Source organism: Vulpes lagopus, chromosome 19 (assembly GCF_018345385.1).
Source record: "Vulpes lagopus strain Blue_001 chromosome 19, ASM1834538v1, whole genome shotgun sequence".
Classification (NCBI taxonomy): domain Eukaryota; kingdom Metazoa; phylum Chordata; class Mammalia; order Carnivora; family Canidae; genus Vulpes; species Vulpes lagopus.
In genome coordinates this window covers 23,951,265-23,963,330 of record NC_054842.1, presented here as the reverse complement: position 1 = coordinate 23,963,330, position 12,066 = coordinate 23,951,265, and the positions used below count along the sequence as shown (strand labels likewise).

Below are 12,066 nucleotides of genomic sequence, written 5' to 3'. Positions count from 1 at the left end.
CTAGACTAATTAAGTATGAGCATTTTCATGGCTTTGCTACATGTTGGCAAAGTTATTTTCAAAACATTTACTTAGTGTCACCAGCAATGTGTGAGCTTGTGCCCTACCGTTTAAGTTTTTTCTTTTTGCTAAGTTTGGTAAAAGAGCCTTTTTTCTTTTCAACTTTTGCTGGAAGAATGATTTTGTTTATTACTAGTGATGTTGACTTATTTTTTTAATGTTTATTCCTCTTGTGAATTTTCTTGACACATTTATTCTTAATGCTTTTGGAATTTTTCTCTAAAACTTAATCTCTTAATACTCTAGAAATTTTTTTAAAATGTCTTCACCCCTGTGTTTTGGGTGTATGATACATGTTTGCAAATGAAATCTCAAATTTTTATGTAATCAAATTGATAATCTTTTTTTTTTTAAAGTTTTTTAAAAATTTATTTATTCATGAGAGACACACAGAGAGAGGCAGAGGGAGAAGCAGGCTCCATGGGAGCCTGATGTGGGACTCAATCCTGGGTCTCTAGGATCAGGCCCTGGGCTGAAGGCGGTGCTAAACCGCTGAGCCACCTGGGCTGCCCTCAAATTGATAATCTTATAGAATTTTTGGTTAATTCTAATAAGGTAATTCTTTTTCATCAAATTTGATAAGAAGTTGAGGGTTGGGATGGTATTGGTTCCTTGGTTTTTTGCTTTTAGTCCCTTCTGTTTAATTCACGTAGAATCATTTTATTTGTTAAACTTTTTTTTTCTGAGTTGTTAACTTTTGGTTAATGCTGTTGATTTGGATATTTTTTTCCCTTGCCCAGTATATTGCAGTGGCTCTTCCTTGCTTACTATTTATGAAGGTCTTACCCATTGTAGGCCTTTGGTATTTGCAGATTTAACATTTATAGTTTCAGCTATTCTCAGCTGGACTGCAAGGTCTGTGATTCACTAATTTGTAGTTTTGCTGAGATTGAAATGTTGCTTGCTGCCAGGCTTACCAATAGGAACTGATCATGTAGCTCAAAGAGGGAGCCTTTTAGACAGGCCAGCACCCGCATCTCAACGCAGCTTTGTTTTTCTCTACTTGTCGTCGCGTACACAGTAACTCTCGAAGTGATAAAAGCTGTTTCTTTGTGAAATATGGGCCCGAAAAGAAAACCAACTGCTAGTGCTGGTGATGAAGAAAAAATGAAGAGGTCTAAGAAAGTGATGGTTCTTAGCCAGAAAATAGACGTTTTGGATAAATTAAAGTGGTTGTGCAGATTCAGGTAAGTTTGTGGTGGTTAATGTTGCTACAGTATTATGTAGTAGTTTATATTTTGAGTGTCAGAATTTATTTTATAACCTTATAAATGACTAACAATGTAATTTTAGAAGCATTAAGGATTTGAAGATGTCAGCCGTACTTCACTGAGTTTTATGGGGGAAGTATTTGAAAACTTGAGAACTTTAAGGAATCATGATGGTCTTGCAGTATATAATGTTTATAATAATACTGAATTCTTCCATAACAAACTGTATTTCTGTCCTTGTGGCCCTACGACACTTTTAATTGTTTTCCCAGGCCTCGAAATACTGGTCCATTTCTCCTCCTCCAACATTATGCTCTGTGTATCATACTACATGAACAACAGTATGGTATTACCAAGTTAAAATGATCTTGATGATACTTTGTTTGAGATTGTGTTATATAATGACTTGAGTAGAGGCCTTTTGAAATGTCCATTTTTTTCCCCATTTGGGAACTGTTTGTCTATTCAGATGTTATTTAAGAATCCCCAAAATAGTGCCACATATCTTTCACGAACTTCATGTAGCAAATGTTTCGAATATTTACATGACCGGAGATTTTTATTAGATGTTGGGTATGGAAAAGAATAGCTAACAGTAATTTCTCAAGAAAACTTCCAGTCTAAAGGAAAAAGATATAAATCAGTGATTATAAAAAGTGTGAAAATGTTCATTGCAGAGAAGTGGGAGCTATAAAATGGGTGATGATGGATGGTTTCTAAGAGGAGTTGAGTGAATTGATTGTTCTTGTTCTTTGTTAATATGATTGGGATCCTTTCTCCTCCCAGCATAGCATTGAAAACCTGGTTATTGGCAGTGTGTCGTAAGGCTGTTGACTTTAACATGTTTTAGCCAGTTTAAAGAATTCATTTTTGTCTGGACTTTCTTAGCCTTTGAATTATTTTTTCAGTCTTGCCTGTTACAAATAATCTCTTTTCTTAAAAACCTATTTTATTATAAGGATATTTGAAATAATGGTGATAGTGGATATTTTTGTTTGGTTTCTAGATTTAGAGAGACTGATTAAGAGCTTTACTATTAAACAAAATGCTAATTTCAGGCTTACAGATAGAATGGACACTTGATAAACTTTAAGGAAGAATCCTACATGTGTATTAGGAATGGATATTGCCTCAGCTGCCCTTTTGTAATTTATTTAAATATATGATTTTTCTTTTTTAGCCTGTTGGTCAGTGATAGCTTTGTGTTTATAAATCTACTTGGTCATGGCTGTTCTTTTAATGTACTTGTTGAAATTTCTTTGCCTGTATTTTGTCATTTTTGTACATACATTTATAGAAAAGAGTAGTAGCATTTTGTGATATCTTTTGTGTTCAAGAATCAGATTATATTTCCTTTAAGGCAGCATAACTGATAGATATATTTCTGAGCCTAGGGTTGATTTATGTAAGTACAAATGAATGTTTTTCCTACCGGTATATTTTGTGATCATAGAAAAGAGAAAACAAAGTCTGAATGCAAATTGTAATCCAGATTTTTCTTTTTTAAGTTGCATCAAACTGTACTTGAGAAATGGCTTATATTTTGTGATCCATTTTTATCTCCTTTTCATTTTATGGAAAAATACAGTTTTATTTTTATGGAAAAATAACAATTTCAATGTTTTGAAATATTTTTTTGATTCTGCAGGAGAACCTTTCATGACTGAAAAAGAGATATAGTACTTTTTTGGAATCCTTTACCATATATACAGGATTTAAGAAAATGGATATTTTTGCTAATTTTATATGTTAAAAAGGGTTGATGAATTAGAATATATTTTAATTATGACTAGCCACTTCTGAGAATTCACAAAACTATTAATTAGAATTTGCTTAAAATAAATTTCCAATTATGATGTTTGCAAAACTGAGGTTATGGTTGCTAATATGAAGCCAGCAACCAGTTGACCTAATAAAAATACTGTGAAAAATAAATGTTATATTTAATGTAAAAATAAATGTATATCTAATTAGACTTAGCTTATTCAGCTCATTTGACATTAACTAGTTAATCACTTATTAAAAAATTGACATTACTAGATAAACTGCAATTTACAGAAGTGGATCATAACTCTCTTGAATGATAGGACAGAGTTCTAGACAATTTTATGACTTTAATTTCACACCAGTTTAGGAGAAAGAGTTCAGTATCACACCTAGAGCTGAAAATAAAAGGTAGGGGCATACTAACATGAATGATAGAGCAACAGGGCCTTAACTACTGAAGCTAATGAAGGAAAAGAACTAATGTGTCAGCATGCTACTAAGAACAGCTATATGTAGGTCTTGTTCCCAAGTATCTTTATTTTAGTGCAGCGGGCAACACTTTTTTAAAGTTCAAATCACTTGATTATAACCTTTTTGGTAAATTGATGGCTTTTTATTTTTTGTGAATATCTATCTCAGTGTTTTTCTTGATGTTTATTCCTAAAACTAAGAGGATCATAATGGGCATTCTGTAAGATTGGACAGCAACTTCTTAGCTTTAAAAACAATAATATCACTATAAAATGCTTTCTTGGGGTGCCTGGCTGGCTCAGTTGGTAGAGCTTGTGACTTGCTCTTGGGCTTGTGAGTTCAAGCGCCCCATGTTTGGCATAGAGATTACTTTTAAAAAGTATACTTTCTTGTTAAAAATCTGAGAAAAGAACTGATAAAAAAAAAGCACATGCAAAATTTAAGGATTGAAACAGCTAGGAGTTAATATTGAGTGTATAGTTAATAAATTAAGTCCAGGTTGAGATCATAGCAGTTCTAAAACTTAAAGTGCTATGTTTTGAAGGGAAAATATCATAACAAAAAAATTTAGTGATATAGGTCTGGAACTAATAAATCCCCAGATTATGCCAAAAAATATCAGGAGAATGGAGGAGGGGGCATTGTGTTGACAGTGTAGATGGTAGTTACAGGTATGCCAGTCCTTTCTCTTCCACCTACCTCCGTGCAGTTTTTCAAGAATATCAATATATATTTTTCTTAAATTGTTTTAAATTTTTAAAATTTCAAATTTACAATGTGTAAAGCAATTTAAGAAATGTGTATTAAACTTACTATTACAATAAACTTATTAAGAGTGTAGAAAAATCTTTGAATCTGTGATTTTAATCTGAAGGTCTTACATAAGCATATATGTGTATCAAGCTCTAAAGCACAGATCTTTGAAGTATCACAAGCCACTATTAACTGTGTATATGGAATATGTCATGTCATGTTTCCTGGTGTTTTCTGTATTATAAAAATATTAGGGGAGAACTGATCAGCTTATTACAGATATTTTCTTCTTTCAGCTGCTTTTCTAACCCAAACTGTGTGTCTTGATGATACAACAGTAAAGTTTGAAATATGGGATACAGCTGGTCAAGAACGATACCATAGCTTAGCACCAATGTACTACAGAGGAGCACAAGCAGCCATAGTTGTATATGATATCACAAATGAGGTAAGTAGAAATGTATTCTACATTGTAACTAGTTTGAATATACATTTTTGATACTCATTTTTGATTAAAGATTTTTTAAGACCCTTTTTTTGGGTAGCCAAGTATGACATTTCTGCCAAAGTTTTTATGAGTTTAGAAGAGCTGATTAAAAAAAGGATTAAAGTGTCTCAAATAATACAATAGTCCTAAGATTTTCTTTCCAAGAGTCACATTGAAGAGTCTTTAAAGCCTTGTCTTACAAAGACACTTCCTAACCATTTTTTGAGCCTGTGCCAAATAGCTGTTTCTTTGTTTCCCAAGGAGTCCTTTGCCAGAGCCAAAAACTGGGTTAAAGAACTTCAGAGGCAAGCCAGTCCTAACATTGTAATAGCTTTATCAGGAAACAAGGCTGATCTTGCAAATAAAAGAGCTGTCGATTTCCAGGTATGTTTGAAGGCACATATGTATGGTAAATTTTTCTACTGTATCTACACTTGAATTAGTTACAATTTTAAAACCATGTAAAGAATAGAAAACAAATTTTTATGCAAATATGGACCTACTATATGTAATATGTTTCTTATGATAAATCTGAATTTTTAAATGTCTTTACATAATTGTGTATATAAATTGATTTAAAGATTTTGTTGAGTGGGGTGCCTGGGCAGCTCAGTCAGTTAAGTATCTGACTCTTGGTTTTGGCTCAGGTCATGATCTCAGACGCAGAGACTGCTCGATACTCTTTCCCTCCCTCCCTCCTACCCACCTCTCTTAAAAAAAAAAAAATTTGTTGACCTAAATAATTATAAAAGAAGTAGTTGTTGACAAATAGTGCAGAAATATATAAAGCAAAAGGTGATTGCCTCCTACCCTAATCCCTCCACCCCATACATATTTTAGTATCCCTTTTTATTTATCTGCCAGTATTTATATCAGCACATATAGACATAACCACATATACATATACAGCTTACACATATGTGGTTCTTAAATAGGCCTTCAAAAATAAAGGCTCAAAAAACCCACTCTATATGTTATTTAATATAGCTAACCAAGAATGTTCCCTGCTACAAAATAAAGTACAATTACTTAAAAACAAATGTCTCTAGTTTAAACTTTCCCTTTTCTCTTCCTCTTCAACCTCTCAGAAAGGTTTGTTGTGGCATATATATATATATATATATTTATATATATATATATATTTATGTATATATATACACACACACATATATATATAATGAGTGATAGGGTAATTCTCTTTGATGATGGCTATGATGGAATATGTAGACTGAGAAAGGGAACTAATATTTCCTGCACCTTTAGGTAGTAAGTTGAGCAAGTTGCACCTGTGATTTTATTTAATTCTAGTTACTATCATGTGGGGTATAATATCTATTCTCTAAGATGGTTATCTCCCCAGCATAGAGTGGGAAGTAAGATTAAGTTATAAGTTATAGTCAAAAGTGGCCTTCTCACATAAGAGTTCAAAGGAACCTCATATTTTTCACTAAATGGGAAAGATGATTGGTTGCTCTTCACACAACTGTGAGGATCAAAGGCAATAATACATGCAAACTGTAAATCATGACAAAAATGTAGACTAGTAATATAATTTTTAAAGGAATGATTTATGACATACTAAGAATTAAAATATAGCCATTAGATATTTGGATTCCCTTTGACTTCATTGAAAGTAATAAGCATAAATAAAATTTGCTGTAGAGATCAAAGAGAATTTTATGTTTAGAATAGACAGTTTTCCACCCTCTGGAACTTACTATTTGAAATCAAATTTAGTGTGAGCCTAGGTGAATCAGAATGGGGATACTGCAGGAAGTTAAGGCAAAAGAACTGAAAAGGTATCCTACAATAGATCTCTTACCTCTTTTACCTTAATTATTATATATTTGCTAATTCTAGGTAATCAAGTTGGAGTAGTAATAAGGAAGCCTCTTATTCTATAACAAAAATAAGTCAGCTATAGTATGCGCAAAGGATATATATATCATTTTTTTTGTTTTATAAACAGGAAGCACAGTCCTATGCAGATGACAACAGTTTATTATTCATGGAGACATCAGCTAAAACATCGATGAATGTAAATGAAATATTCATGGCAATAGGTAAGTTTTTTTTTTTTTTTTAAGCAGTATATATAGGCAATAATACTTACACTGTAGCATATTTGGTTTGACTGTCTTCTTTTTAAAAATTCTTACTCTGGGCAACCCCGGTGGCCCAGCAGCTTGGTGCCACCTTTGGCCCAGGCTGTGATCCTGGGGACCTGGGATCAAGACCCACATGCTCCCCGCATGGGGAGCCTGCTTCTCCTGTATCTCTGCCTCTCTCTCTGTGTCTTTCATGAATAAATAAATAAAATCTTTAAAAAAAAAATTCTTACTTTTTTGGTAAATAGTTTTAAGAAGTATTTTTAAAAGTAGTCATTTTTTTTAATGATTCTACTACTATTCTAGATCCTTTCCACCAAGAATTACTTTGTTAGTAATGTTAAATTTGAAAGACTGTTTATTATCTATTAAGTTGTAATACTTTTCAGTTTAAGTTTCTTCTAGGTAAATTGAAAGCCTGGACTTTTTTTGAGCTAATAGTTCAAGCAGATGGATTTTCTAAATATTTCAATGAGAAATTTGGATAAATAAGTTTTTGTATTAAATTATCTTTTTTACGTGAAAGGAAGATAAGCTCAGAGCAATATTTATCAGTATAACATAAAGACATAAAGAGATTACTTTCTCACTGATCAGTAACTATTTTCATCTCTATTTTGCCATGAATAAACACTATTTTTGTTTCTCACATTAGTTTTAAATCACTGATTATTGACAAATATGCAAATATTGTAACAAAATTTCAAATTATTGAGGCACAGAAAGATGGAAAATAAAATAACATGCTTCATATTACCTCTGATCATTTAACCTATGCAGTGCTCTTACCTTTTCCCTAAGGTAATTTTATGTGTTAAGATTGTGATTCCACGTTTGTTGATTATAAGTGATGAAATTGGAACACTAATAAGGAAGCTTCCTATTTTCTGTAACAAAAATAAAAGTATTTCTATTGATCCTAACCTCCTTCCAGTAATCTTAAGGTGAGGATTCTGTGAGAATTGGCTACTTGGGTGGCTTTTGCATTTTACTGTGTCTGCACTATTTATGCACCAAGCACTCTTCTCATTCCAAAATATGTTTATTATATGGCAATGATTATTAACTAGGGTGCCCACAAACTTATCCCCAAATAAGAAATAGTCCTTTTATTGAAGTCATACAAATTAACCAATTAACAGCTGATTCAGAGGCTAAAGAAAATACAGTAAATGCTGCAAGTACTGTTAAAATATCTTTCACTAGATGAGAGAGTTTTAATGGTAGCTCATTTAGGCTCATTAGGAAAAAAATTGCCTGTTGTGTAAAATATTTTACTGAAAAACTCAGGCTTAAAGTTTATTAGGGAAATACTTGTGGAGGATTATATGACAATATGCTCTTTTTATAAGTAGAACACAAAATTACATTCAGAACCACATCTGAAAAGCCAGTAACAGAAAGCAAGGGAATAATAGCCTCAAATCAGGCTGAATGAACTTTAAACTTTTCTGATAGTATTAAGATACCACCAGATGGGCTTGCTTGCTTATTATTTTTTTAAGTAATCTGCATCTAATGTGGTGCTTGAATATATGACGCGGAGATCAAGAGTCACACTGTACTGATTGAGCCAGCCAGGCACCCGCATATGGACTTTTATCCTTTTATTTAGATGTGCTGGTAATATATTTTTCCAATCAGAAGATAGTCTACATATTAGAACTTTCAGTTATTTTTCTGAAATTATAATGTTTCTTTCCTTGAAAGAAATACCAAGCATTAAATTGAATTGTGGCCTTTCTAGTTGTTTACCAGATAGGTAACTTAGATCACACAGTACAGTACACTCATTATTTTTACTCTTAATGATTTCCTGTAGAGAATATAGTCATTTAGTAGGAGAAAGGTCTACAATAATTTTATAATCTGCTTTCAATTTGATAAGATTTTGCTTACATGACTTCTTTCATTGCACATCTTCATTAACTTCATTTGGATTTTTAGCCTCTTAAGAGCCTAATTCAGGGGCAAATGGTAAGCTCCAATTGCCCATATACCAAACAAGTAGTACTAGCTTTACTTTGGTAATATTAAATAAGATATGAGATAGAGATAGAGGGCTGCTTCTGAGACTTCTAAGCTGTATTTTAGTTTATTTTCACACAGTATAAGTTTACCAAATAGAAGCTTAAAAGTTCCTTATTCTAGTTTATTTCCTTCAACCTCCTAATTTCACTCAGCTCTAATTACAGAAGACCCATTGAAAAGTAGGTAAAGGGAGAAATGATCTTAGTCCAAAATATAAATTATAATAAAGTTTATAAATGTTAGCCTATTCTTTGTCCCTACAAACCTTTGTTTGAAAATGTATTTGACTGGAAATTTGCTACTTTATTACCATTTACCCTTCCATCCTTAGTGCCATTTCCAGAGAAGTAGTCCAAGGTGAAGGCTTTTCTTCCCAAACTTCCATTGCCTAGCCCAGCATCTAGGATTCTAAAGATGATTAATGTTCATGTGGAATATTACAAAAGATCTAAAAAATAAAATAAATAAATAAATAAAAAATAAAAAAGATCTAAAGTGCAACGAGACATTTAGATATTGAAGGTCGAGCATGTTCAACTTTTGTGTAACCTGAGCCAATAGTAAGGTAAAGCTAGAATTCACCCATAATAGTCTTCTCCCCAAGGTTGATATAGTGTGTCTAGTACACTTAACAGTCAGTACTCTCAGAGATAGTTAATATTTAGTGAATCCAGCACATGAAGGATTTTTGGATTCAAAGCAGACTGTATCTAACAGGTATGTTTTTAAATCAGTGGAATCCAGGCTCCAGCGCTCTGTATTAGCTATATAAAGCTTAGTAGAACTAAAACTGTAACTGCTAATTGAGAGCTTTGTCCAAATGTGACAAGCCAAGATCATCCAGCTCAGGACTGGAAATCATTTTTTGAAGTAGAGACTTCAGAATCAAGTCTTCCTTAGACTAGGCAGAGCTACTAGTGAATCGGATTAGGGTTTTTAATCATCCATAAATGAGGAACATGGTAGATGTTTGAAGAGTTAAGTATGTGTAAGCCAGAAGAAAATAGATGTGATCTGTCAGAATTTGGGGTGATAATTATGTAGCACGATAGAGGACCAGTACTTCTGGGGTGACAGTGATGGCATTTGTTGTTTATATCCTGACTTGTTCCAGAAAGTATATGTGGCAGTCCGGAGATCATTGATACAAGCTAAGATTCTTTATAAATAATTGGCTGGCCATCATCTTTATTAACTTAGATTTTCTTTTTTTTTTTTATTATTAACTTAGATTTTCTTTAAACAATAGAAGTATTAAAGATTATGAAATAAAGTACTACTATTCTGGTATTGCTAACTGAATATATGTAAAAAATTAAATATAGTTAACTTAAGTTTTAATTATATGTAACTGTTCCCTATCTTACCCTTCCCTTAACCCACTAACCTCACTGAGGACTGACGAATGAAGAGTATTTGGTATTATCTAGTAGATATTTAGTAAGCAATTAGAAAAGAATGAACATACAGCTATGTGATAGTTTGGGTCAACCTAGCTGGAAAAAAAAAGATTAAGCAGATGAAAGTAATTCTAATATGAATCCACTAATTGCGTTTATTTTGATAATTTATCTCTCAGCTAAAAAGTTGCCAAAGAACGAACCACAGAATCCAGGAGCAAATTCTGCCAGAGGAAGAGGAGTAGACCTTACTGAACCCACGCAGCCAACCAGGAGTCAGTGTTGTAGTAACTAAACCTCCAGTTTGAACTTCTGGAATATTCTTCTGCTTCCTAAATGTTAATGACAGTGGAATTGGAGCATTTAACCAGCCCAGTATGACTTCCAAAAAGAAGAGACTTACGATAGAGTCAAGTTTCTAATACAGAATTATTTTAAGTGTTTTGAACTTAATTTTTAATAACATGCATGTGACCCTCTGACTAATATTTCAGAAGTAGAAGGGGGGAATGAGAGCTGTGTGTGTACGCTTGTTTCCTTGGACGGTTAGGGGAATCATTTCTCATCACCAGGGATAGAGACAAATGATGTAAACCCACAGTTAACCAGCCACTTCTATGTAAAAGATTTGGAACTTATTAATTTGGGCTTTTCAAAAGCATTCTTTTTTTAGAAGGAAGTTCTAAAGATATTTATGCTTAGCTACAGTATTCAGGAAACTGGTAATTTCTCTTAGTATGCATATTTAAAATGTACATTCCACATTTTAACAGATTAGCCACAAGAAAACAGTCCCACATCTTCAGGGGGAAAAACACAAACATTAGTGGCATCTAAATTATAGCCAGTCTTGGTATTTTTAGTGGGTTAAAAAAAGGTCAAACGTAACCTCATCTTGTTTTAGGAATATGAAAATTGAATGCATCTTGATAGTGTTCCCTTCAAACATGTGAGCTCTTCAACAGAAATGAAACAAACCAGGTGTCTGTGATTTCTGTTTAATCACTGCTGGCCATTACATAGGTTTTGTTGTTTGGGGGCAGGGAGGGGGCCTTTGTTCCCTTTGGACATAATATAGTCAATGCACTAACAATTATGTACATTCAAACTTGATTATTTTAAATTCAATTTTCAGCTGTACTGTAAATAGAGTACTGCACTGTAGTCTCCATATATGTTTATTAATTTCCTGTAATATTTAAGAGTTGCTTAAAAGTATACAAAATGTACAGTTACTAAAACAGCTAATTTTTCCTTTTCTCTCCCTTTGAAAGGAAGGGGCTTCAGTTGTTCCTACATGGCTAGAACCATAATAAACAATGTACCAGTAATTTGTAACATAACTATTGCAGTATGTTAGTAACAGTCTTGCAGCCTTGTTTTTCAGAGTTCATTTTATTTTGATCAGTTCAGTATATTGCACTAATTGTTTAGGTATTTTCATTATATGAAATCTACCATGTGTCAGAGATGATTTAATCTATTTAAGTGTTGAACTGCTAGCAGAACTTGTACATTTACAGTAATTCAGAATTAGTAAGGAAAACAGTTCACCAGTGTTTAGTTTTATATTGAGGTGCTCAGGTTGGAATAAAGTGGTATAAAAAGCAAGTACTGGTTTTTCTCTTTCTTGGCATGGAACAGTGAACATATATAAATAGTATCATGTAACCTAAAATAATGCTTTTATAGTTTCCTTAATATGTTCTTTAAAATTTGTGTGGTATTGATGTATTATCCTAATATCTGGTTCTTTGAAGAACTGTCTTTACATTTTT

The 12,066-nt window shown here is 32.7% G+C and overlaps 1 protein-coding gene across 1 annotated transcript in view; it reads left to right on the top strand.

Annotated features, from left to right (window-relative positions):
- The window catches only part of RAB5A (RAB5A, member RAS oncogene family), a 29,168-nt gene extending 17,269 nt beyond the window's left edge, over positions 1-11,899 (top strand). The window contains exons 3-6 of the mRNA XM_041734263.1: positions 4,559-4,710; positions 5,011-5,133; positions 6,719-6,812; positions 10,468-11,899. Of these exons, the coding sequence (XP_041590197.1) occupies positions 4,559-4,710; positions 5,011-5,133; positions 6,719-6,812; positions 10,468-10,583 (485 nt within the window). The 3' untranslated portion in view covers positions 10,584-11,899. The remainder of the gene's footprint in view (positions 1-4,558; positions 4,711-5,010; positions 5,134-6,718; positions 6,813-10,467) is intronic.
- Positions 11,900-12,066: the final 167 nt, after the last annotated feature.